Below are 22972 nucleotides of genomic sequence, written 5' to 3'. Positions count from 1 at the left end.
AATACTCTACATTGTTAAACAATCCGTATTTTATGTAAACATCCCACTAGATTATGCATGAAAATACTGCTGTAAAATCGAGCAATTTTTGTCTGGAATAAATGTATACCCTTAAACGATCTCACGGGCATCATCAAATCAAATTTTCACGGGGGACCATGCCACTGAAGAACCTATTATGTATTATTCATATTATGCATATTACATAATGATTCTTTTCATTATCGAATGATTCAGATCTTTTTATGGTGGCCGCGTGGCAAAACTTGACATTCCAGTCTGTTTTTAATATTGTACTATGATATTGGCTGCTTTTAAAACGGTTTATGAATTCAGAGAGGGGATTGAGGTACCCATCCCTCAATTAACATACATGTATCATCGTCGATGCTGGAAATGTACAGCAGGTATCATACACAGAACTGTATGTGTTCAGTAAACACATGCACACACACTAATAGTTGCTTTGTTTTATTGTTAGATGTGTTTGGTGACTCCTGTATAGAATTTTGAACCGGATAGAATTCCGATTTCATCTCGAAATAAACTTGTATAACTAGTTAAGCAAAAGTTGCAAATAAAAACAACAACACCCAGAATGTTTTTTTAAAAAGAACTGCACGGCGCATGTTTTAATTTCCCCGCGTAAACTACACTCAGCATCTGGCACGTGACGTATACTAGCACGTGACCGATCTAATATTTTGAGCTCACGGAAGCTAAACAAAACACAGTTCATGTTGGAGTGGGATTTCTTTCGGTAAATGTTTTTAACTGTGTTTCATTTATTGAAGTAATTTGATAAGTATTTGTTTAATCCTGGGATTAAATCTGCTGTTTTCTAGTCGGTTTGTATTTATTTCTTCATTTTATTGAAGGAACAGAGCGACCCATTCATTGTACATTGCATTGATTAGTGATGACTCATCTCGACTACGATCTGGATTTTGTGGTTAACAGTATTGACCCGCTACATCTTTGTTTTATCTGTTCTACTTTGACTAATAATTAGAAACGCTCTTACTTCCAATTCAGCCATGTTAGAGAAAAGTGCCTGGTGTTATAAGTAATAATTAACACATCTCAGATCTACTGAATTTAAATTATAATGGTATAGTTTACTCTGTACATTTTATTGTTCTGTATATCCTCAACAAGGTGTTTTCGGTGGTGTATAACTTCCTTTGCCAGAAATAAACTTTAAATTAGGAATATTAAACGAACAAAAATCAACTATCTTTAAAAATATGTTCTAATGCACCAGTCAATTGTAACCATGGCCTCCCCATGTCCAGCGGTATACAGGGGAAAGCGGGGGAATGGACCGTGTTTTTACCTTCCAGGTGGCCCCACAGGGCTGAGTGAATGTGGTGGTTTTGTTATCACACAGAAAATAGCGGGGGATGGGCCGTCGCTTTGTGCCGGGAAATATCCGTTCTTTTAACGGGATTTTTCCACGTTTAATTAAGCCAAGCTTTTCATGGAGTTTAACAAGATCTCGTGAGATATCATCTGTTATCATAAATAACCATCAATATGAAGTTAACATATAACATATGCTTTAAATATGTACATTATGATAGGCCTTACCTAGTATGTCCCCGGGTTGCGCCGGGGCATTTTGCGGGGATTTTACCAGCAGTTTGTCCGCACATGGCGGGGATTTTACCTGGGATTGGCAGGACCGAAAGTCAAAGTCCATGCTATTCTCTGGACCTGGGGGGCAGTGATTTTAATTGACTGGTGCATTACTGACAAGTGACAATATTCAACAGAAAAAGAACATGTATATCGTGTCGTACGCCACCTGATTCAACAGTCACATGTTAGGTAAGGCCCCCACATTTACACATGTAAATGGCGTTGTGTGGTTTATTGGCTATAAACATTTACAAATTTACGGACTGCTTGACTGAAGCGTACTTCATTGTTCAGGTCTTTCGCCGTATATGATTCTGTATTCAATGTGCTGATTAACATTACTGTGTATCATCCATGTTGTTACATAATCAATTTAAAATTAGTTTGTAGATATCCTTTTGAGACAACCGCAGATAAAAATATAAAATCATGACGCCACATGATTGTATGTACAACAGGTAAATATGAATGACGGATTGGGAAATGTAAAGTTTTTATTGGATGAGTTTGCGCAAACATAAATATGGTGACTTGAACGTTCAATTTGAGTACTGACTATATTGATACATGCAAAAATGTTACCCAAGCACGTTCATTCATTCGTATTCATTGTACAAAAACAATAAAACATGTAGTTCTGCATTTACGTACTGCTCAAAATAATTATGTTACATGTATACATTGCATTGCATAACTTACGTTGATATGCTGAGTATTTTATAATTTTCTTAACTTATAATAAACATTAATTAGAAAAAAGATTAATCAGAAAATACTGTTTTAGCATATTCCATATTCCCTACAAGAACAACACGTAAACTAGATTTATAATTATGTCTCAAGAGAACCAATGATCATGCAGGTCTGTATTGGAATTTTGATTGAGCGTGTTTACATGCAATTTACAGTATGTCAAATTTGTCTTTATCAAGTCCTTAGTATTAAGGAATATAATTGCATCTAGCTTTGGTCTTTTGAAGAAATATAAAAATGATACTTGAAAGTTTGACAGAAAGAATATTTAAATTAAGTGTTCTAGAACTCCTGATGTTCGTTTGTAATATTGTCACCGGGCGGGGTTCTCGTCCCCAAACTATTGCTTATTAACACGTAACTCCAAATACATTTTCCATATTTTATTCATATTATAATACACTCGCTAAGTTGTGAGAGGTCTCTTAACCTTGTCTATCTACTCCCTAACAGGAACTGATTAAAACTTACAATACAACATACAATTACAACTTCTCATTAGGCCACGCCCATATAATTATAAACCAACCAAACAGAAATACTTATAAAACTTCTTTCATACCAGCCCCTAATGTAACTTTCTATTGTCTTCACCTTCAGACCAGAACTCATAAGAATCTAATTCACACCTTCATGTTATATGCTTTGATCTAAGAAGGACAACTGCTTATGCTACGTTTCCACTATGTTCCCGGTGACCACGGCAGCCCCGTTTGCCCCAAACGTATTGCGCCGTGCGATTTTGGCCATTTTTTTCTCCATAAACAAGTTCTGTTAGGTTGTGCTAAGTTTCCTCACATTTTATCAAGGTTACCGTGACAAGACGTAGGGGCGAATAAGTGGTTCGTCCAAGGCGCACTAAGGTCCGGGCGCGGTCTACCAGGGATGCATGTACGTTGCGTCCCGGTCCGATACGTTCTGATGGGATCCCTCACGTTGTTCACGTCTTCATCCAGGTCTGATGCGTTTTCCACGTTTTGTCAAGGCTTCCTATGCATCTAACGCGAACACCGCTGAACTTTGGATTACGTTTGTGTCCACGGTATAAATAAAATCCCCCAAACAACAGCAATCACTGTATCACTGTATCAGAATACTTCGAGAAGTAGACATGAATTCCCAAGATGAAGAAGATTTTGTGTTTTCACCGCAAATGAAACGTAACGAAACGGCTATCGTTCACCCTAGCTTGCCGTGAAAACCGTGACATAACGAAGCACAGCGTGACAAAACTGGAAAGGAACTTCAGATGCCGGGGATTACATATGATTCCCGTCCCCCTACGGACGATTTATAAGTTGTGTAACGGCCTATTAAGTACTGTCACGTACTGTCACGTGTCATTACGTTTATGTATGTATGTATCATCCACACCGTGGCTGCCGTGGCAAATTTTTGACAGTTTAAAATTCTGGCCCGGCATGCACGGCAATAACGGTCTGTCACGTTTGCATATCTCGTTCCCCTGCGCTGTCTCACGTTTATCCCGTTTTCTCCACGGTGGTCTGAAACAGGGCTGCCGTGGCCACCGGGAACATGGTGTAAACGTAGCATTACCAAGTTTCATTCAATTAATTATGGAAGATACAGTATGTCCAGTATTTAAGAACAAGACTAGCAGATCTATGTCTGTAACTAATATTTCAAAGACTATGAATTATTTAGACTATGAATTACTTCTAGACCATAACAATATACCGGTATAGTAATTAGCAATATGATTTCCACATGTGGACTTGTAGAGAAATCCTAATTCAATCAATTTGAGAAAAAATATAAATATAATCAATTTTGATATTTAAAATAATAAACTGTTTTATAACTCTGTGACAATATGTAAAAAAGTTAAACCTAAGTCATTGTTATGTTAATGTTTACATTCGGGCCTAAAATCTTGTAAAAAATCTTGTAAGATATGTCATTTTCATTGAAATTCTCGAACCTTTGGAAACAAAAGCCTGTCGAAAACACAAGACGCCAAGATACATGTAAATCAAAATCTTTCTGCAGATCTACTGTTATTATAACAAGCTATTTTAAGCATGTATTTTTTTCTGATCATTAACACCTGCTTAAATCATGTTGTATTATTATATAATAAATTATTTGTCTTCCAAAGATATTATAACATTGAAGGTATGGCATGTCATTCGCTAAATTTAAGGCTTTTATTTAATTTATGAGCAAATTTTAAGTGCATCTGATGCGAGTGTAGGACAAAAGCCCTCCCGGACAAAAGCCCTCCTGTCCAAAAATGACAAGGCGGACAAAAGCCCTCCCGTGAAAATTACAGGGCAGACAAAAGCCCTCCCGTAAAAATTACAGGGTGGACAAAAGCCCTCCCGTGAAAATTACAGGGCGGACAAAAGCCCTCCCGTGAAAATTACAGGGTGGACAAAAGCCCTCCCGTGAAAATTACAGGGTGGACAAAAGCCCTCCCGTGAAAATTACAGGGCGGACAAAAGCCCTCCCGTAACATAAATATATAATTATGTATGTTAAATACCTGCTTCTTTGTTTTTCTTTCCAATATTTTTAAACTGTAAAGTAGGCAGATATATTTGTTGTTGATATTTTCAATTTGGTCTTATGCCGTATCGGAACATTCCGGACATAAAATGCTAAAATCTGTAAACATTTTCGGGAACATTCAACATATGAATAAGCCAACTTTTTTTTCCGTTCTTTATTTTATAACAAATTTTAAAGTTCAAATTTAGTTACAAAACGTATAGCAATGCAAGTTATATACACTACAGTAAAGTAGCACATATAGTACGTAGCACATAGATATCCGTTCATTTATTTATCTGTCTATCTTGCCAGACGTATGCATTGTCCCATGGCAATGAGAAACTGCGCCATTTTCTTCTCTCCCCTTTCATGTTGCTGGCACAAGTTTTTAACCCTCTTCTGGTGATTGGCTGCTGATTTCCTTACTCTTTTTGACTCCGGTTGACCTTCTTCGTACCTAAGAATGGCAGCCTCGGACATTGCTGCATCTTTCTGAAGACACCCTAGTATCGTCCATAAAGATGGATTGTTGTGGCCCACCAGATGTTTAAAGGAATTGTTCCAAGACTCGCACATGTTGTTGGTCCTTTGACGGTCTTGAAGGGTCGCTTCTCGTACATTCCATGTCTGTGGGTGGAATCAGGGTGGCGTTCTTCTGAATCGTAGTGTACCCCCTGCTCCAACTACTGACCTGTTTAATTATAAATATATCTTAATGCAGTTGTATGTATATATGTATAGAGAGATCAACATTGGTTAATTAGTGTAAACAGCAGAAAACTAATAAATTTTATCATCAAATTAAAGAGATTAAACTGCATAGTGTCAATAACAAACAAATAAGCTTAATGTTATCCAGCATTTAATTAAATTGTGATAATGTTAAATATACATGTATTGCCTTTTAATAATGATTTTACAAAACTAAGTAACTATGCCTATATATTTTATTTTTTTTGCAACTAAAAATATAATAGCTACTTTTATGAATAATTGATTCGTTACAAGGCACGTTAAAAACATCTTGGACATTTAATTTCAGTGAATTTAAACTTCTGTTTGTCATTTTACTCTGTCAATCTTAATCCTCATATGGGAATAATCCTTTCATATTTACGTGAATTCAAATATGTTAGGGGAGGGCTTTTGTCCGCCCTGTTATTTGCACGGGAGGGCTTTTGTCCGCCCTGTCATTTTCACGGGAGGGCTTTTGTCCGCCCTGTCATTTTCACGGGAGGGCTTTTGTCCACCTTGTCATTTTTGGACGGGAGGGCTTTTGTCCGTTTCCCATCTGATGCTTTTATTAATTATAGGCAGTCTGTTTGCAAAGAACAAAACATCTTTAGAAAGCTTTTGATCCTTGATATTGTTTCTTTGTTGAATAATTTAATCGATTATGTAATTAAACGCCCTTATTGTGTTTTCACAGTTTGCAAAAAAATACTAATAATATCCAATGGCTTCACTATTTTATATCCTTGATGTGGCTGCATCGTTATTTATGACCCTTAAATTACCAATCAAACGATAGATAATTAACATGGTTATCTAAGCTAATAGGCCCATTGTATTGTCATTAACTGAGTGACGTAGATGATACACAGCTTGAGATGGGCGCATGGAGAATATGCAGCCGATTAAGGATGGCAGTTTCGATTATTTATTTTATTTTATTTTTAAATATGAAGATCCACAAATTTAATTTATTACAATATTGTCCTTTTTTGATGACCCAAATTTCTAGTATTGAAAATGTGTTGAAACATAATTAGTTTATGTTAAATATACAAGTACATCTAAAAGTAATGCCCTTTTTTTCAAATTATCATTGTTCAGTTTGGTTTAATAACAACTCATTTTTTAAAAAAAATGGAGAACGAAACAATGAAACAAGAATTTTGCTCTTCTATGTTATTTAAATGAATCTTGTATGCTACAAAAATAACCAGCCATAATTAATTAATGTAGTGGCAATTTTTGAAGTTAAACAGTATTACATAAACAAAAGGATATCCGTGTAGTTTTTGTTCACAAAATTACAGCATAATTTTTAAAAAATACTGTTTTCTGCGTTAAAGTTGGCAACACAAAAAAAAACATGATTAGTTATTGTTTTTAACAATTTACATAAAACAAATATAGATACTTCCAGTACAGGTATCATCCTATAAAAAGAGAAAGAATGCAATATTTATTTTATGCGTATAACAAATTCCTTTCTTCATGACTAAGAGACATGGTTGAATATCTATCTAAGGATGTACATTTTGTGTATGCAATAAATAACTGAATCATTGTGGTTTAACTTATTCATACAGTAAGATGTATTTCTTAATTTTTGGAGTTTGGTAATAAAACAGATAGTTTCCGTAATAGTAATAGACATCAGCCTAGTATTCTGTGAGTGCTGCTGCTTCTACCATTCAGTTTCTTTTGATATTCAAGTATATGTTAGAATTAGTTTTGGAGACCTACAGAAAAAGGAGTGAGCGCAGTGAGGATTTGTCCCCTGTGCACCCTTTCCATTACATAACAAAGTACTAAACATGTATGAATTCTAGTACTTTATATTTATACCATTGATGATATTTTCTTATTTTTGGACTCAATTTGAAGTAATACATGTTATATATGTATGTGACTGTTTGCTGTAAGTTGTTCTCTAAAATAGCCATTATTTTCCATTTGCATCATTACATGCTGTTGAATTTTGAGGAAATTGTTGTGAAAAATGTGATACTGAAGAAATTTTGAGGAATACACTCTAACATATACACAGAAATGTCTTAAGTTGATCACAAATAATGTTTTTATTAACATAAAAGTGAATATAAATGCAGATTATATTTGCTTTCAATATGTGTCCCCTGTGCACCGAAAAATAGTTCAATTTTTAAATGAAAAATTTGACAATTGTAAATTACAATACATTCTTGAAATTTGTTATGTGGTCTATAAAGATGCATAAGGTGAAGTAAATGTAGATTTTTCCCTTATTTGATTCTTGTTTTAATTACAGCAAAAACTTTGTGAGGTAACAATTCATTTTTGGTTTCAAATTTAGACAAAATGTGTTGATTTTTTTATTTTTCTAAAACAACTGAATTATTATGCACATGACTGCACACAGGTAACAATTACTGATTATAAAATTCAGAAAAAACATCTGATTTATGCTAGGTTCTTGTCATAAGACACTTTTATAGATCACCCATATTGTTAGAAATGTTTGCAATATTTGGATTTAAGGTCAAAATATTTTTTTATTTGTATTTCCTGATACTTTCCCAAAGTTATTTCCGTGTAATTTGAAGTATTTACTTTCATGTAAAATAGGTGACAATCATGAAAACTGGGTTAGAATTTTCAACCCCTATGTCACACTTTTGCCTCATTATTTTGAAAAGCACCCATTTCAGGTTGGCCATTTCCGAGAAGTGTGATTTTTTGAGTATATGCATTGAATTATTCCATATAAATATCTTGGAATTAATATTAAAGGTTCTACCTACATTTTGATGACATCTTTGTTTTATTTTTAAGGTAGCCAGATTTGAGGAATTCATATATGAGAGCATGAAGTAGAATGAGCTGATACATAAAGTTCAGAGAAGTATGTGTTTAGTTATATAATATAAACATGTGTAAGCTTTTTATAACCTGATAGACTCTTCATCATCAGTGATAGTAAAACACCATAGACCTTATATCTATTCTCTAAAAATCTACACAAGTATGTCTCTCATCCACAAGGTCGCATTCAAATGTTTTCTATAGAATTCAATAGGTCCATGTAGCATCTTAAAAGTTTCATGTAACATTGAGCGGTTAATGTAGTCCCTAAAAGGTTTATGTAACACCGAAAGGTTATTGTAGCAGCCAAGAGGTTCATGTAACATTGAGCGGTTAATGTAGTCCCTAAAAGGTTTATGTAACACCGAAAGGTTATTGTAGCAGCCAAGAGGTTCATGTAACATTGAGGGGTTAATGTAGCCCCCCCCCCCAAGAGAATCATGTAACATTGAGGGGTTAATGTAGCCCCCTAGAGGTTCATGTAACATTGAGGGGTTAATGTAGCCCCCAAGAGGTTCATGTAACAATGAGAGTTTATTGTAGCATCCATGAGGTTTATGTAACAATGAGAGGTTATTGTAGCAGCCAAGAGGTTCATGTAACATTGAGGGGTTAATGTAGCCCCCAAGAGGTTTATGTAACACCGAGAGGTTATTGTAGCAGCCAAGAGGTTCATGTAACATTGAGGGGTTAATGTAGCCCCACAAGAGGTTCATGTAACATTGAGGGGTTAATGTAGCCCCCAAGAAGTTCATGTAACAATGAGAGGTTATTGTAGCATCCAAGAGGTTCATGTAACATGGGGAGATAAATGTAGTCCCCAAAAGGTTCATGTAACATGGGGAGGTTAATGTAGCCCCCAAGAGGTTCATGTTACATTGAGAGGTTAAAGTAGTCCCAAAAAAGGTTTATATACTATTGAGAATTTCATGCAGCATTTACAACTAGCATTTAAGAGGTTCATGTAGCATCCAAGAGGTTCATGTAGGATCCAAGAGGTTCATGTAGCATCCAAGATGTTCATGTAGCATGAAAGAGGTTCATGTAACAACCAAAAAGTTCATGTAGCATCAAAGAGGTTCATGTAGCAACCAAAAAGTTCATGTAACATCAAAAAGGTTTATGTAGCAACCAAAAAGTTCATGTAGCATCAAAAAGGTTCATGTAACATCCAAAAAGTTCATGTAGAATCCAAGAGGTTCATGTAGAATCCGTTCAAAAAGTTCATGTAGCATCAAAGAGGTTCATGTAGCTTCAAAGAGGTTCATGTAGTATCCAAGAGGTTCATGTAGCATCCAAGAGGTTCATGTAGCATCCAAGAGGTTCATGTAGGATGAAAGAGGTTCATGTAGCAACCAAAAAGTTCATGTAGCATCAAAGAGGTTCATGTAGCAACCAAAAAGTTCATGTAACATCAAAGAGGTTCATGTAGCAACCAAAAAGTTCATGTACCATCAAAAAGGTTCATGTAACATCCAAAAAGTTCATGTAGAATCCAAGAGGTTCATGTAGAATCCGTTCAAAAAGTTCATGTAGAATTCAAGAGGTTCATGTAGAATCCGTTCAAAAAGTTCATGTAGAATCCAAGAGGTTCATGTAGAATCCAAGAGGTTCATGTAGAATCTAAGAGGTTCATGTAGAATCTAAAAAGTTCATGTAGCATCCAAGAGGTACATGTAGTGTCCAAAAGGTTCATGTAGCATCCAAGAGGCTCATGTAGTATCCAAGAGGCTCATGTAGTATCCAAGAGGCTCATGTAGTATCCAAGAGGTTCATGAAGCATCCAAGAGGTTCATATAGCACCCAAGAGGTTCATGTAGAATCCAAGAGGTTCATGAAGGCTTATCAAGCATTCAAGAGGTTCATCTAGCATCCAATATGTAAATATAGTATACTGAAGGTTTGAAGAGCAATTAAATTGACTTTTCTTTACCTTCTGGTCATGACCAGTCTTTTCAGTGTACTGTTGTTGCTACATACAATAAAAAAAAGTTTGGATAAAAATATATTTAGCGTTGGAATTCATATTTTGACAAATGGGATGGCAGTAGTTTTTGATTCGGCTGTACATTTTTTAACGTAAATCAGAGAGCAGTCAGTTGTATTATAAAGAGAGGCTGTGTCAATAGACATAATCTCACACCCTTAGCGGTTTAAGTGGTCAACATTTTATTTTGTCTAATAAGAAGGCAGTATTTATCATGTTTTCCACTGCATTTATTTCAGTAAATCAGCAGTTAGCCAGTATTGATTTTTATCAGGTGAATCAGTACATATAAATAGTTGCTTGCCAGTTAATGGGTAATACAACAATATAATAATGTAGAAAACTGAAAACTTGTGGTATGTACATACTTACACATTATAAATAGTTATGCAACTGCGTCCCATTAAAGCACTTTTTGTTAGTACTAAAAATAAAGTTAGCAGGCAAGTGTGCTGTGTGAGATTTTAGATAAACCCCTTAATTAAACCCATTAATTACTAAATAGAAATGTTGTGGTTGTTTTTGTTAGAAGCTTTCTTAATGATTGGATCCTATAGATGATCTCATTTGTGGAGGTATGAGCGCAGACACTAATGATTGGGAATAGTGTTATTTAATAGATTAATATTCCTTTGCACAAAGCAGAAGCTAACTACTTCCTTTTACTTGCTGCACACCCTTGTGTGGAGATTAACTTCAAAACTGCTGATAGGATTGAAATAAAACTTTGTACAGTAAAACTGCGATCGCTCGAGGACACCGAGGACCGAGCCAAGACTTCGAGGGAGCCGAAGTCTCAAACGACCCGAATTTCAATTTTCCAGTCTGTTATGAAACATCTTTCAGTGTATTTTAAGTTTGAAGTCGTCAATGTTTATTTTTACAAAATTGCCATATTGCATAGCAAAGTGACAATAAGGAATTCTTTTCAGAGATTCCGATGTTGGATCGATATGGTAGTGTTTATTCATATTGTTATTACTCATTTACATTTCTCACAATTAACTTCTCATCATTATCTTCTCAAATGCCCTTTTCAACTACTATCGGTAATGCGTAAACAGTGATAAACAGTTTTTCACACCTCATCAAATTGCCTTTCAACTGTCATTGCAATTTTTACAATTTGCGAAAATTTTAACACCTAGCAATTGTTTGTTTATTTTGGAACACGTGTGCGGGAAAAAGTGTTAAATTATGACCTCGAGGGAGCCATAAGGTTTTGTGCATGATTTGTGTACTTTGGACCGACAATATTGCTGGACTCCTCGACATATTTAGGTTTCGATGCAGCGTAGGTATATTTTATATAAAAATAGAAGGAAAAATGTTCGGGACCAGCTAGGCTCCGACCTCGAGGGACTGCCAGTTCTCAACCGACCACTTGTTGGAACGACCGCAGTTTTACTGTATGTAGATAAATGTCAATGAGAGGAACTGCAGTGCACATAACCATAATCCTATCATGCATATTTATAATCTCCCCTGATTTTTTTTTTCATAATTGGTGGTTGCACACCCTTGTCCAGAGAATAACTTCAAAACCACTGATGAAATTGAAATAAAACTTGATATATAGATAGATGACAATGAGAGAAAGTGCATTGCACAAGAAACATAATTTTACCCTGCATATTTATTTCATATATTTTATATTAACATATAAGTTATTTCCCCTTAACCCTTTTAAATAATCAGTGCTTGTCTTGGCTATATCTTTGAATGTGATTCAAATGAAACTTGGTATATAGATAGATGGTTTGACAATATAAAATGTTTGAAGATCATCATTTAGGCTTTCACAATGCTTTTCATTTGCTTCAAAATCTAATTCGCAAACCTGCCCATATCTTGTATGGGGAGCATCCATCGCTTCCAATGATACTCTTGTTGGCCTACTCTTAAGTCAAATGTCAAGATTTGGCCTGTTTGACAAATGTTGAATACATTTCCATGTACTTGTCTGGGAGCAGGTGTATTCGGTTAACCCATTAATCATATAAAAAATTATATATGTATGTTTGCACTAACTAATCAAATAAAAACTTTCCCAACTGGTCATTCGTAGTCACAAATCCAAACTTCAGAGCGTTTGCTGTAATTGACCATCGCTAAACAAGACATCATGACTGGGAGAATGTATTGAAGCACGAGGAATATTTTTTTAATCGTATGACGCTTTTGGCTACTTGATCAGTGAATTTGTAAATGTTGACTTACCAAAAACAACTTGACACTGTTAACACTTGTACTTAAGTGTTTAAGGTTGAAGGTGTAAGACTTACAAGTTCATATGAACTAAAAAAATAGGTCATGATTAAAACATCTTTATCATTTGTAAATATTAAAAGTAACTGGGTATTCAGAATTATTCAATGCTGAGGATTTCTGTAAAAGCCAAGCTATAGTCTCCAGTAAGTGATGAGATGCTGCCTAACTGTACTGCAGTGTTTACCTGTATTTGAGGAATGTTGGTGTGGGTGGGGGCCTTTCACTCACCTGGCGTGCTTTACCCCCACCCTGTTACCCTCACACTGCAATAAGGGAACCTTACAATTAGTAGCTTTATTTTCCTTAATTTTGTTTTCAATTAATAATGATACTGTTCTGGATTAACATGATAAAATCAACAATGGCATCCCATACAGTCTTCAGTATAAGATTTGTGATAAAAAATAGCACATGACACAAATATCACGTACTCAGTAATTATTCCTTAGAGGTTTGTGTGTGAAATATGAAAACAACGTAAGTGATGACAGGTTGCGATAAATATTAATATTCATACATTATTGACCTAAAGAACTAGGATAAACATTAATTTAGAAGGACATGATAAGGCAGCTAGTATTTACCAGAACTCCTCTGGTAAATGTTTTTGAATAATTATAATTCTCTGCAAAGTTATCATCTTGAAGTGTTTTGCCAATTTAAGATATTGAATATTGTTTGGAATTGAGTTGAAACGGGGAAAAGCACTACCCTGTTTTAGGGGTGCTATTTAGCTTTTTAAGCCAGAGAAATCGGGCAATAGCAGTAATTAACAGATCAATTCTGTTTGTCCAGTTTCCAAATAAGTTTCAGGGAAGGTATTTTTTCATTTTTGTTAACTGTTAGCCTATTTGGATTAAAAGATCTCTCAAATTTGTTGGAAAAAAATCCATTTTAGGGTTCCGCATTTTTTTGCCCTAAAGTAATGACCCTGTCTGTCCATTCATCTGTCTATCCTCAATGCTTCAGGGTGGCATATAGTAATCACACTGTCTGTTCATCTATGTGTCTTTTCATTATTACCTTGTCTCAGCAATAACTTTGTTATTATTGATGGGATTTGAATCAAACTTCACAGTAATGTAGAGCACCATAAGAATGTGTGTCACACTTAAAATTTGTGCTTTTATCTCAGAGGTCATGGTCACAATTTGTGCCAATAAGGCCAACATTTAAAAAAAAAAAAAAAAATCATACTTATACTTACACTATCATTTTCATAATTTTTTTATTTTCACTAATATTTTCTTGAAATGTGAGTAGCCAGTCTCTGCAGTTAATCAAGCGTGTAGCTGTTGATATCCTATAGAATTAGGGCACAACTGGGTTAATAAATTTGGAATTTTGTGGCTATCGATGATTAACACTGACATCTGTAAATGATAATGGCTATTCATAGCAAAAGTTTAACAATTGTTTACATGAGAAAAAGACGGCAAATTCACACTACTAAAAAAAGTAAAAATTTAATGATCAAGAATATGTGGAGCGAGGGCAGCGAGCAAGTTTTCTCTCTTACGAATAAAATCTTACTTAATATCTGCTTACTGACTTAGAACATTACCTCCATTTTGATTGGATGTCATGTTCACTACACAACCTTGATCATGCTGTATTCATGCATCTAGCATGTAATGTTTGAATATTGGTGCCTGTAAAAATATGTAGCATTGCGTAGAACAATTTGATAGAAAGTAATTTTAAAATTGAATGGAACAGTTAAGGCTCCTTCCGAATCCGTCCATTTGATATATTTTATGTTTTAGAGTGATTTTAAGATAAAAAAAATAAAACATGCAATGCTTGACTTGAACGCAGTAGAGGACACATTTGATCATCTTCATCGTAAGATTAAACTGTTTGACAAGCAATTATGAGGAATTTGAAGTTTCTTTTAAATTTTTCAGTAAGTTTATTATGCTGTGTTCTTGCGATGTAAAAACAAATGCCACCAAGAAAAAAAATATATATATATATCGCAAAACAAGAGTATTATTTAAAAAACAACAACACACTTGATTTCAAGAGCACAAATGAGCACACAAATAAATATCTTCTGAATGAATGTAAACAAAACAATGTACAGATGATATATTCATGTGTTTTGAAAGGGCAGAAACTATAACAGACAGGTAAAGTACATTTCCAAATATGGTCACTCTTACACAGATTCTGAGTAGGTGTAGCTTGCTAAGCCAACTAAACCTTAGAATTCCTAACGAATAATAGTAGTACTAAATAGGCCTATGTGCCATTTCATTGGCCACAGGTTGTATTCTAAATCCATTTTATTTACAGACGAACAGCTGAGAAAAGCCCTTTAGTTGTTTGTTGCTCATTTTGTTGGATGTTGCATTTACGTCATAGCTACTAGGTGATTACTTTTGCAACACATGGCAGATCGTCAATAAGAAATAACAGTGGAAATATCAGTTATTATTAGAACTCTCTTTTTTATAATGAACTTCAAAAATGTTGGTATGTTGGGTGTTTTGTAACAGACTCACATCAAACTAGATCTACAAACCAAGTCAGATGCTGAGATAAGATACTTTGTATGTTATCTTGATATTGGATTTTTTTGTAAATAAATAAGAAAACAAATAAGATATATTTCTTTCGAAAGAATTATTCATATAATAATTGCTAAAAACAGTTAAGGTATTAAGAGTTGACATTTTATGTTTTTGCACTTGATATTTTTCGGAAGGTGATTTTTTTTCTTTCTTGGAATTATGTTGTTGCGCTGAGGTAATTGAAGAAGTATTGTATTCACTGCAATTCTATGTCTTGGTTCTTTTGCATCTGTCTATTATTAGAGTTAATACTATGCCTAAGATTGCTGATACTCATTAACACAAGTTTCTATCTTGAACAATAAACCCTGTTTATCTATGTGGTGAAATTTCTTTTCCAGAAGGATGGGGCATGTGCAATCAAAGCGTAAGAAGGAGAAAAAGCGACGACATAAGATGGGCCATTTGTCCGATATAATGAAGTGCGTTTGTGACAGAGATTCTGATAACATACACAAGGTCGCAGGACACCGGATATACAGAGATTCATCCAACCTTGACCAATTCTCAAACAGTAGTGGTTACTTTTCGTCTTGTGAACGTTCGCCAAGTTTGTCGGGTACAGAACATGACTGGACGAGAATTGGTGAAGACCCGTCGTGTGCTACATACAATGTGAATAATGGAGGCGGGTCCTCAATGAGTGCTTTAGAGGAACTATACACATACAAGGGAATTCCATTCGATGATCATCCTGCACTTACTAAGCTTCAGAATGAACAAAATACTCGTTTGGAGAACATGGAACATAGGATGAATAGAATCCGGACTAATGCTCAAAAAGCTTACGAACGTAAGAAATTTGCTCACATATTTCGTGCAAAGAAAGATGACTGTAAGACTGACCAGCTCTTGCAAGAGGCTCGGGATCTCTTGCAGCAGAATATTGAAATGCATAATTCAGGGACAGATACAGAGGAGTATTCAGGGGAGATAATTCCTGTCAAGTTTGTTGATGACTCAAGGAAAGAAACTCATGACACTGACAACCAAAGTTATCTGCACCTGGCAACATTTGGATCATTAAGATTCAGTAAGTGTTAAATATTGTTCTAGCTTTTGTGTACAGTTCATACTTATTTATATGAGGTCGATTGTTTATACAGTTGTAAACATTTCATTGGTAAAAAGCTGGGTTCTATCTTGAAACGTTAGAGGTGAACACTAGACCAGGCTAAATCCATTTACATAATTCTAAGATATGATACTCATCTGGTTTATGAAATATTATTTTCTTAGCCAACTTGAAATAATTTGCAAGTAAACAAAATTTGTTCTGTTTTTTTTTTAGGGGGTATATTTTTGGAAAGATCCAAGCACAAATCATGACAGATTTTAGTGGGAAAATGACATTGGACACAACTTGACTAAAAAACATCTCCCAACCAACCCACCCTATATCTTTTGGCCCTTATATATATCTGAAATCAACTATATTTTTATGCCTACACCCACAGCCATCTCCCCCCCCCCCCCCCCCCAACCCAGATCCCCTACCTTAAATGCTGACTTAATTAACAAGAATGGTGCCAAATATGCGCTCTAGATGGTCAGTTTGCATGGCAGTTTATTTGTTTTCCAGTGATGTAGTGTTTTTGTTAGATTCAGATGTTCAGCTCATATGAACTAAACAAAGTGTCAGTAACACAAAAGAGAGTGTAGGTAACTAAGTTGATTGGCAACAAGACATCATAACCATAAAACAAGGATGATTCACACAAAATTTATGGAACATCATAAGCAGTAAAAAGTAAATATAAGCTTTTCTTATTTTACTTTCTTACATTGCAGGTGAGCCTGTGTTGCTGTTGGTATTGCCGTTCCTGCTGCCGGTGTTCATCATCGTTGCCGTGATCCGCGGCATGGCAGACATCTTTCAGTGGAACAAATCAGGCAGAAAACATCGCAGAAATTCTTGAAAGACATGGAACCCCAAAATACTAGAGAAAGCTGTACAAAAGCCTTGAAGTAAATAACTACCCATAAAGTGATCTCTAGGAATCCCTCATCCTCAGTGATCTTCTAGTCAATGAGTTCTAGAAGAAAATACTGTGTTTGGAAAATGGGTAAATCTTGATAGAATCTCTACCAACAGATCAACTCTTGATACTCAACAATACTTGGCGGCAGGACAATTGAGCCAGAAACTGTGTAATACAAAGAAAACAGTTTGGATTGAAGAAAAAACGTCACAAGTTCTGTTAAATAAATAATTAAAAATAATCTCTATAAATTTTTTAACAAACTTGGTTTTGTGACTGCATCTGAAATGGATACATAACACCATTGAGGGAAACATTCTTAACACAGTGACAAACATGACGAAGCTTAGAACGTACACAAAAACAAATAGCTGTTTTTTAGTAGTTGGCCTTATAAAGAACACACCCATTGGGACTTTTTAATTACATTTGAGGCATTGTATGGAGTTCTGGTACTGATTCTGTAGTGTTAGAAACCCTGATTATTCATTGCAATAAATTGAGTCATTTAAAAAAAACCTTACATATTGTATGATACTGGTACTACAAGACCTGTGGATTAGTATAAAGGGCATACTGATGTTTTCCATCTACATCATAATAGGAGAAAATTAAATGCTTTCATAAAATTGCAAGAATTATTAAGAGACATGCAGCTGTCATTATCTACAGACATCATTATATACCAATTAGGTACCATTGGACTGTTACTGGAAATGTGTGAATGAAAGAATCTCTTTACAGGAATATTGTGAAAACAATGAGTCAGGCAATGCATTTATTGTGTAAGTCAAAGGTTTGTCTTAAAAAAGAAATATGAACAGGATGTGGTCCCTTATTCAGCTTCAATTCTACAAAAAGCTGGTAAATTTGTCATTTATGGAACACTCATTTGCCTGTACATGTTTTTTAACAATGCTTCCTCATTTTAGGCATTTTACTCTGACAAGATTATTTAGGACGTTTAAAGAGCATGGGATTTTTATGGGACATTTGTGTACACCTTTCATTGTCTTGTACATCCATACTCAGCTTAGTTTTGTATATTGGTGACATTTTGTGCAATATAAATAATGTATAGGGATGTAATTTGTTGTTTGGATTAAAGAAGCCAAGTACATAAAGCATTTTTGCAAAGAACAGCTTTTATATATGATACCAAAATACTCAATAGCTTGACTCTTCATAATTTATTTTTCAAATTTAGTTCTGTCGTTGATATTTCTATTTATTAAATTTGAATATTTCAGGCATTTGTGATCAGAGAATTGTATAAATATTTGTATGGATAACAGTAATGTTCATCTCCTATCTACATTATCTCCAATAATGATATTATTATTCAGTTTCTTTTTTATCCATCTGTTTCTCGAAGAAAAAGTTGTGGTTTTGTTATAGCCTTAGTGTCATTGTCTCACAAAAACTTGAACAAAGGCATTAACCAAAAAAAGTTGCAAGATTTTCAAATGAAACTTGGTACAAAGGTTGCCAGAGACAATATGCACATGTACAGCTGTACAGGCTACAGGACAACAAATGATAATTTTTTTGCAAAGTTAGCTAGCAATAATGAATGTTTTCACAGTCCAAAGTATTCACAAAAAAGCATAAATCCTTTTAAAAGGTTGTTGCCAAACAGGTCTACTGGTTAGTTTTTCAAACAAAAGCCAACAAAACAGTTCTATTTTGTCTATGTTGTTGAAATGTCAAACTGTTTAATGTTTATATCATTGTAAACATGAATTTGCAGTACCTGCAGTAGAACAAGGCAATGCAAAATATGACTCCAAAATATGCCCAATTCCAGTTTAGGTCTAGTTCTTTTCTTCTTCTTATTATTATTAACAGTTTCTTCAACAGGGGTGTGATATGTCCAGGGATTGGCAGAACTCTGCAGATCTATTAATAGGGCTACAGGATTTTTTTTAGTTTATTTTTAACTGATTAAAAATAGTTAACTAGTTGATTTTGGTTGTTACTTTATTTATTTATGAAATTATTTATCAAATTTGAAGTGAGGAGAGCCCTCAGCCAGTTTTGCTTCTGCAGCAGGGTGCTTTGACCCTTTGATCTCCATTGGTGACAGAGTCGCCCAAACCCATCAAAATGGTTTCAGCCCTTCAGCTCCCAGGTCAATCTCATCCCTGTTTAACTATATACTTTTTGACATTATAAGGATACTAAGACATCAACTAACGAATGGAGAAACTTCTTTTTCCATCTGTTGGAAAAAATCATATCCATAATCAGACATCAGAGTGTTGCAACAAGTTGCAATAAAACGCTTAATGTTGAAACATCAAGAAAAAAGCTTTTTTCATACAGTCTGATCTTGGCGAGAGGGGCCCTCGTCCTTACTGATGTACCATACATCTCACGTACAGTGCTCTTGTGTGTATCATCTCAATCTTATACTAGAATATCATTATGACAAGACTTAATCTGAAGTCAGTATTTATTTTGTTTTGAATCTGTATCTGTACATGACATATTTATATTATGTGTTCAGGAATAAAATATATAAAACCAACATATTTTTACTATAAGAGACAACAACCTTATGATATGCTTGAGGGCTGACTTATTTATAACAAAGTTATTCATTACAAAATTCTCATGAAACTTTCTATTCTATCAGAGTAATGCCTTGCATTGGTCTACTTTGGCTCAATGAAATGGCATTTAATTGGTAAATACATGTAACATGATCATATGAAATGAACATTAAATACAATAATTTATTCTATCAAATTTGAAATGTTGCTGTTTGGTATTATTGTAGTGCTTGCACGGCTTCCAAAATGTTAGCTCTACTAGAATTGTAGATCACCGCATACAAGTACTGAACTTGACAACAGATATTCCATCTGGAGAGATGGCACATGCTTCACATATGCATTTTGTCAATGAAACATTTCTAAAATACCTAAACTTTTCTCTCGCTCAAAAACAAGCAATGTACTGAACTTGATGCAATAACCATATCATTTGTATGACAAACTTTATTGAGAAAGATTTGTACTGTTTCGTAATGCAAAACTTTCAAACATGAAAACCACAAGTAATGCCATTTTGAAGCACCTTCAAATTTCTTCAGTGCTCGATCAAACCATACGTGATGCTATAACCATGCACCAAGAAATCACAGAATGTCACAAGTCATAAAATAACACCATTTAAATATATTACAACCTCTGCTTACAAAGCTCAATAAAAAAAAACCCAGCTGTGTCATGCTTTAAATAATAACTTTATGGCATTGTTCATTGATAGAATCAACTGATGAAATCAATACTCCAACCAATGACATATGAATCAATGGAATTATCAAACAGTTCCGGAGACCCTCTCTGCGTTCTCTTCTGCTGTTTTTGAACTGGCCTTGGCCTCTGAAGATTTTGTGATGTATCGCTGTTGGTGTTTGAAGAACTCCTTTGCTCGCCCACATGTGACATTGGTACAGTTTGGACACCGTAGCCTGTTCTGGGCCGAGCAGGATAGACCAGAGTCCAGGTGCGATTTAACCAACTGAGCTAGACCCTAAAATTAAAAAAAAAATGTGTTCCTTAAATAAGATTAGTGGATGTAAATACTTTCTTAATGAAAACAAAATTCTTTATTATACCCTGGTCACATCCACACTATAAGCTCCGTATGAGTAGGTTTTCAGTAGAAATGTGAAAAAAACGAATGGAGTATGTATGGACATCTTACTTTTGCTAGCTTTGAATGCATTTTTTGAAGTTGTATCTAGACATTGTGAAAATGTTAACTGAGCTGCCGAGTTCTCGCCAAGCTCCTAGAAAAAATTGAAATCTTGAGCAGCTCACAAGGGCTCGGTAGAGCTCATACAGGCATCGCACATTGTCCATCCAGACTATGGAACAAAGGGAGGCCTGTCAGAGTATGGTCAATGTACAATGTCAGAAAGATATTACAGACACCTATGTTAATAAAGCTACCATTGTTTGGGATACCGTACGGGAACTACGGATATTATAAGTGGAATGTTACAATTCAACTAGCATACAGACATCATATGGAAACTGAAGCTTACTGAGTCAAGTCGAATAAAAACACCTATCGGAGAATAACTAATATGAGTTTTTATTTGTGTATACCTCGATGAAGATAGGATTGCCGTTAGGAGCTCCAGATCTCCTGATGTTGGCACCAACCTGAAAACATCACAATAAAGTTGGACAGTGTGTTTTATACAGGACTTCAGTTTTATATTTAAAATTCTGCATCAGAATCACTTTGAGCTTGTCTGATTTTCGAAAAAAGGAGGAATCGAGGTAGTGTTAAATAGCTTTGTGTCCGCGGTGGCAATGTTGTACAAAAACTTGAACCTTGGCTAACACATAGAACCATTGAAGATATTCTACTGAAACTGTTTTTGTTATGAGTAACAATAAACTTAAGGAAATTCGGTAACATGTGTTTGTTTTCTATAGTTCCAAAAGAGGTGTACAAATGGGGTTAAATTCTAATTTGACAATAGAAGCCCCTAAAAATGAAAAATTTCTGTTTAATCTTTCAATATTTCAGTCAATTTATGCAAAATTTGACGCTTTCACAACTTTCTGTTTAATTTTTTAATATTTCAGTCAGTTAATGGAAAATTTTACACTTTCCATTACCAGTTATTTATAATTGTCCTGCATAAGATATAACAATTAACTTGATGTTATGTTCAGTCTGACATTCCTTGTTTGTGGCCTATACAAAACAATGTTCGAGTAAATACCTGATTGATTTTTAACTGGCACTTGATGTATTTCTTACAAAACAAAGCAAAGATCATTTACTCTGGAGGACCTGCTCCCCTTTTAATCATATCATATTTCAATCAGCTAGATAACTTGCTTAAACCTGATTTTCTAAACCAAAATATTGTTTAGCATGAATACATGTATGTTCAAAAAACATTCCTTTAAAATTACAGAAGACAAAAATGTGAGCTTAGCTTTATCCTGGTATTGATATATATACATATTAGTGTAGTATATTTAGTGTTGAGAGATATTTAGTGTTGAGACATCTCTTAAAATTGAGGCTTGGCCAATGAAATGCATAACAGGTCTTAGTGACATTTCATTTAGCCAAACATCCTCCATAAACTTGATTTTCCAAAAAAAAATTGTAGCTTATCCTGATTATCTTTGAAACAGTTTTGTTTAAAGTCTCAAAACTCATTGAAAGAAGAACACTACAGAATTCAAAACCATACAAAAATATAGTTTGCTCAGCTTGACCTAGAAGCAATTGTTTCAAGAAATTGGGGCCTGGCACCAATATCACAAAAATACTCAATTCAAATCACATTCTCAATCTCAACTCATTTTACCAAATAAAAACATAGTATGAATCAAAATCTTGTTTTTACTGTTTTAAAAACATATTTTCTCAAAGATTGTGAAGATTTAAGGTTTGTTAATATTTCAAAGAAAACTGATTCTAGAAAAATAACTTTCTTGATTAAGTGCTCAAAACAATGGCTGTTGTTTTTTTTGCTGTAAAATAATGTTTTCTTTGGAATCTTGCCCACTGTTTCAACATATTCTATAAGAGCATGGGCTTTAAAAAAGTGTAAAACATACCGGTACATGATTGTATCAACTTTTATGCTATGTGGTAAAATGCGCTAAGATTGAGATATGACTTAAGAATTT

General features: G+C 34.6%; 2 protein-coding genes across 8 annotated transcripts in view; one reads left to right on the top strand and one right to left on the bottom strand.

Moving 5' to 3' along the window:
• Positions 1-680: 680 nt before the first annotated feature.
• On the top strand, positions 681-19827 carry LOC128245706 (uncharacterized). 6 transcript variants are annotated; one of them, XM_052963935.1, is made up of 4 exons: positions 681-760; positions 8452-8521; positions 15660-16348; positions 17107-19827. In XM_052963935.1, exons 3-4 carry the CDS (start codon positions 15661-15663, stop codon positions 17232-17234), a joined length of 816 nt encoding a protein of 271 aa, XP_052819895.1. In that variant the 5' UTR covers positions 681-760; positions 8452-8521; position 15660; the 3' UTR covers positions 17235-19827. The 6 variants fall into 6 exon arrangements, with proteins under 6 accessions (XP_052819895.1, XP_052819891.1, XP_052819890.1 ...); XM_052963931.1 differs by having other exon boundaries at positions 15657-16348; XM_052963932.1 differs by having other exon boundaries at positions 757-848; positions 15657-16348.
• The window catches only part of LOC128245705 (ferrochelatase, mitochondrial-like), a 19487-nt gene continuing 16253 nt past the window's right edge, over positions 19739-22972 (bottom strand). For both annotated transcript variants that reach the window (XM_052963929.1, XM_052963928.1), the window contains exons 10-11: positions 21419-21475; positions 19739-20837 (exon numbers count right to left, since the gene is read on the bottom strand). In XM_052963929.1, coding sequence (XP_052819889.1) covers positions 20625-20837; positions 21419-21475 — 270 coding nt within the window. In that variant the 3' untranslated portion in view covers positions 19739-20624. The remainder of the gene's footprint in view (positions 20838-21418; positions 21476-22972) is intronic.

Source organism: Mya arenaria, chromosome 9, assembly GCF_026914265.1.
Source record: "Mya arenaria isolate MELC-2E11 chromosome 9, ASM2691426v1".
NCBI lineage: Eukaryota > Metazoa > Mollusca > Bivalvia > Myida > Myidae > Mya > Mya arenaria.
This window is presented reverse-complemented; position numbering and strand designations above follow the sequence as displayed.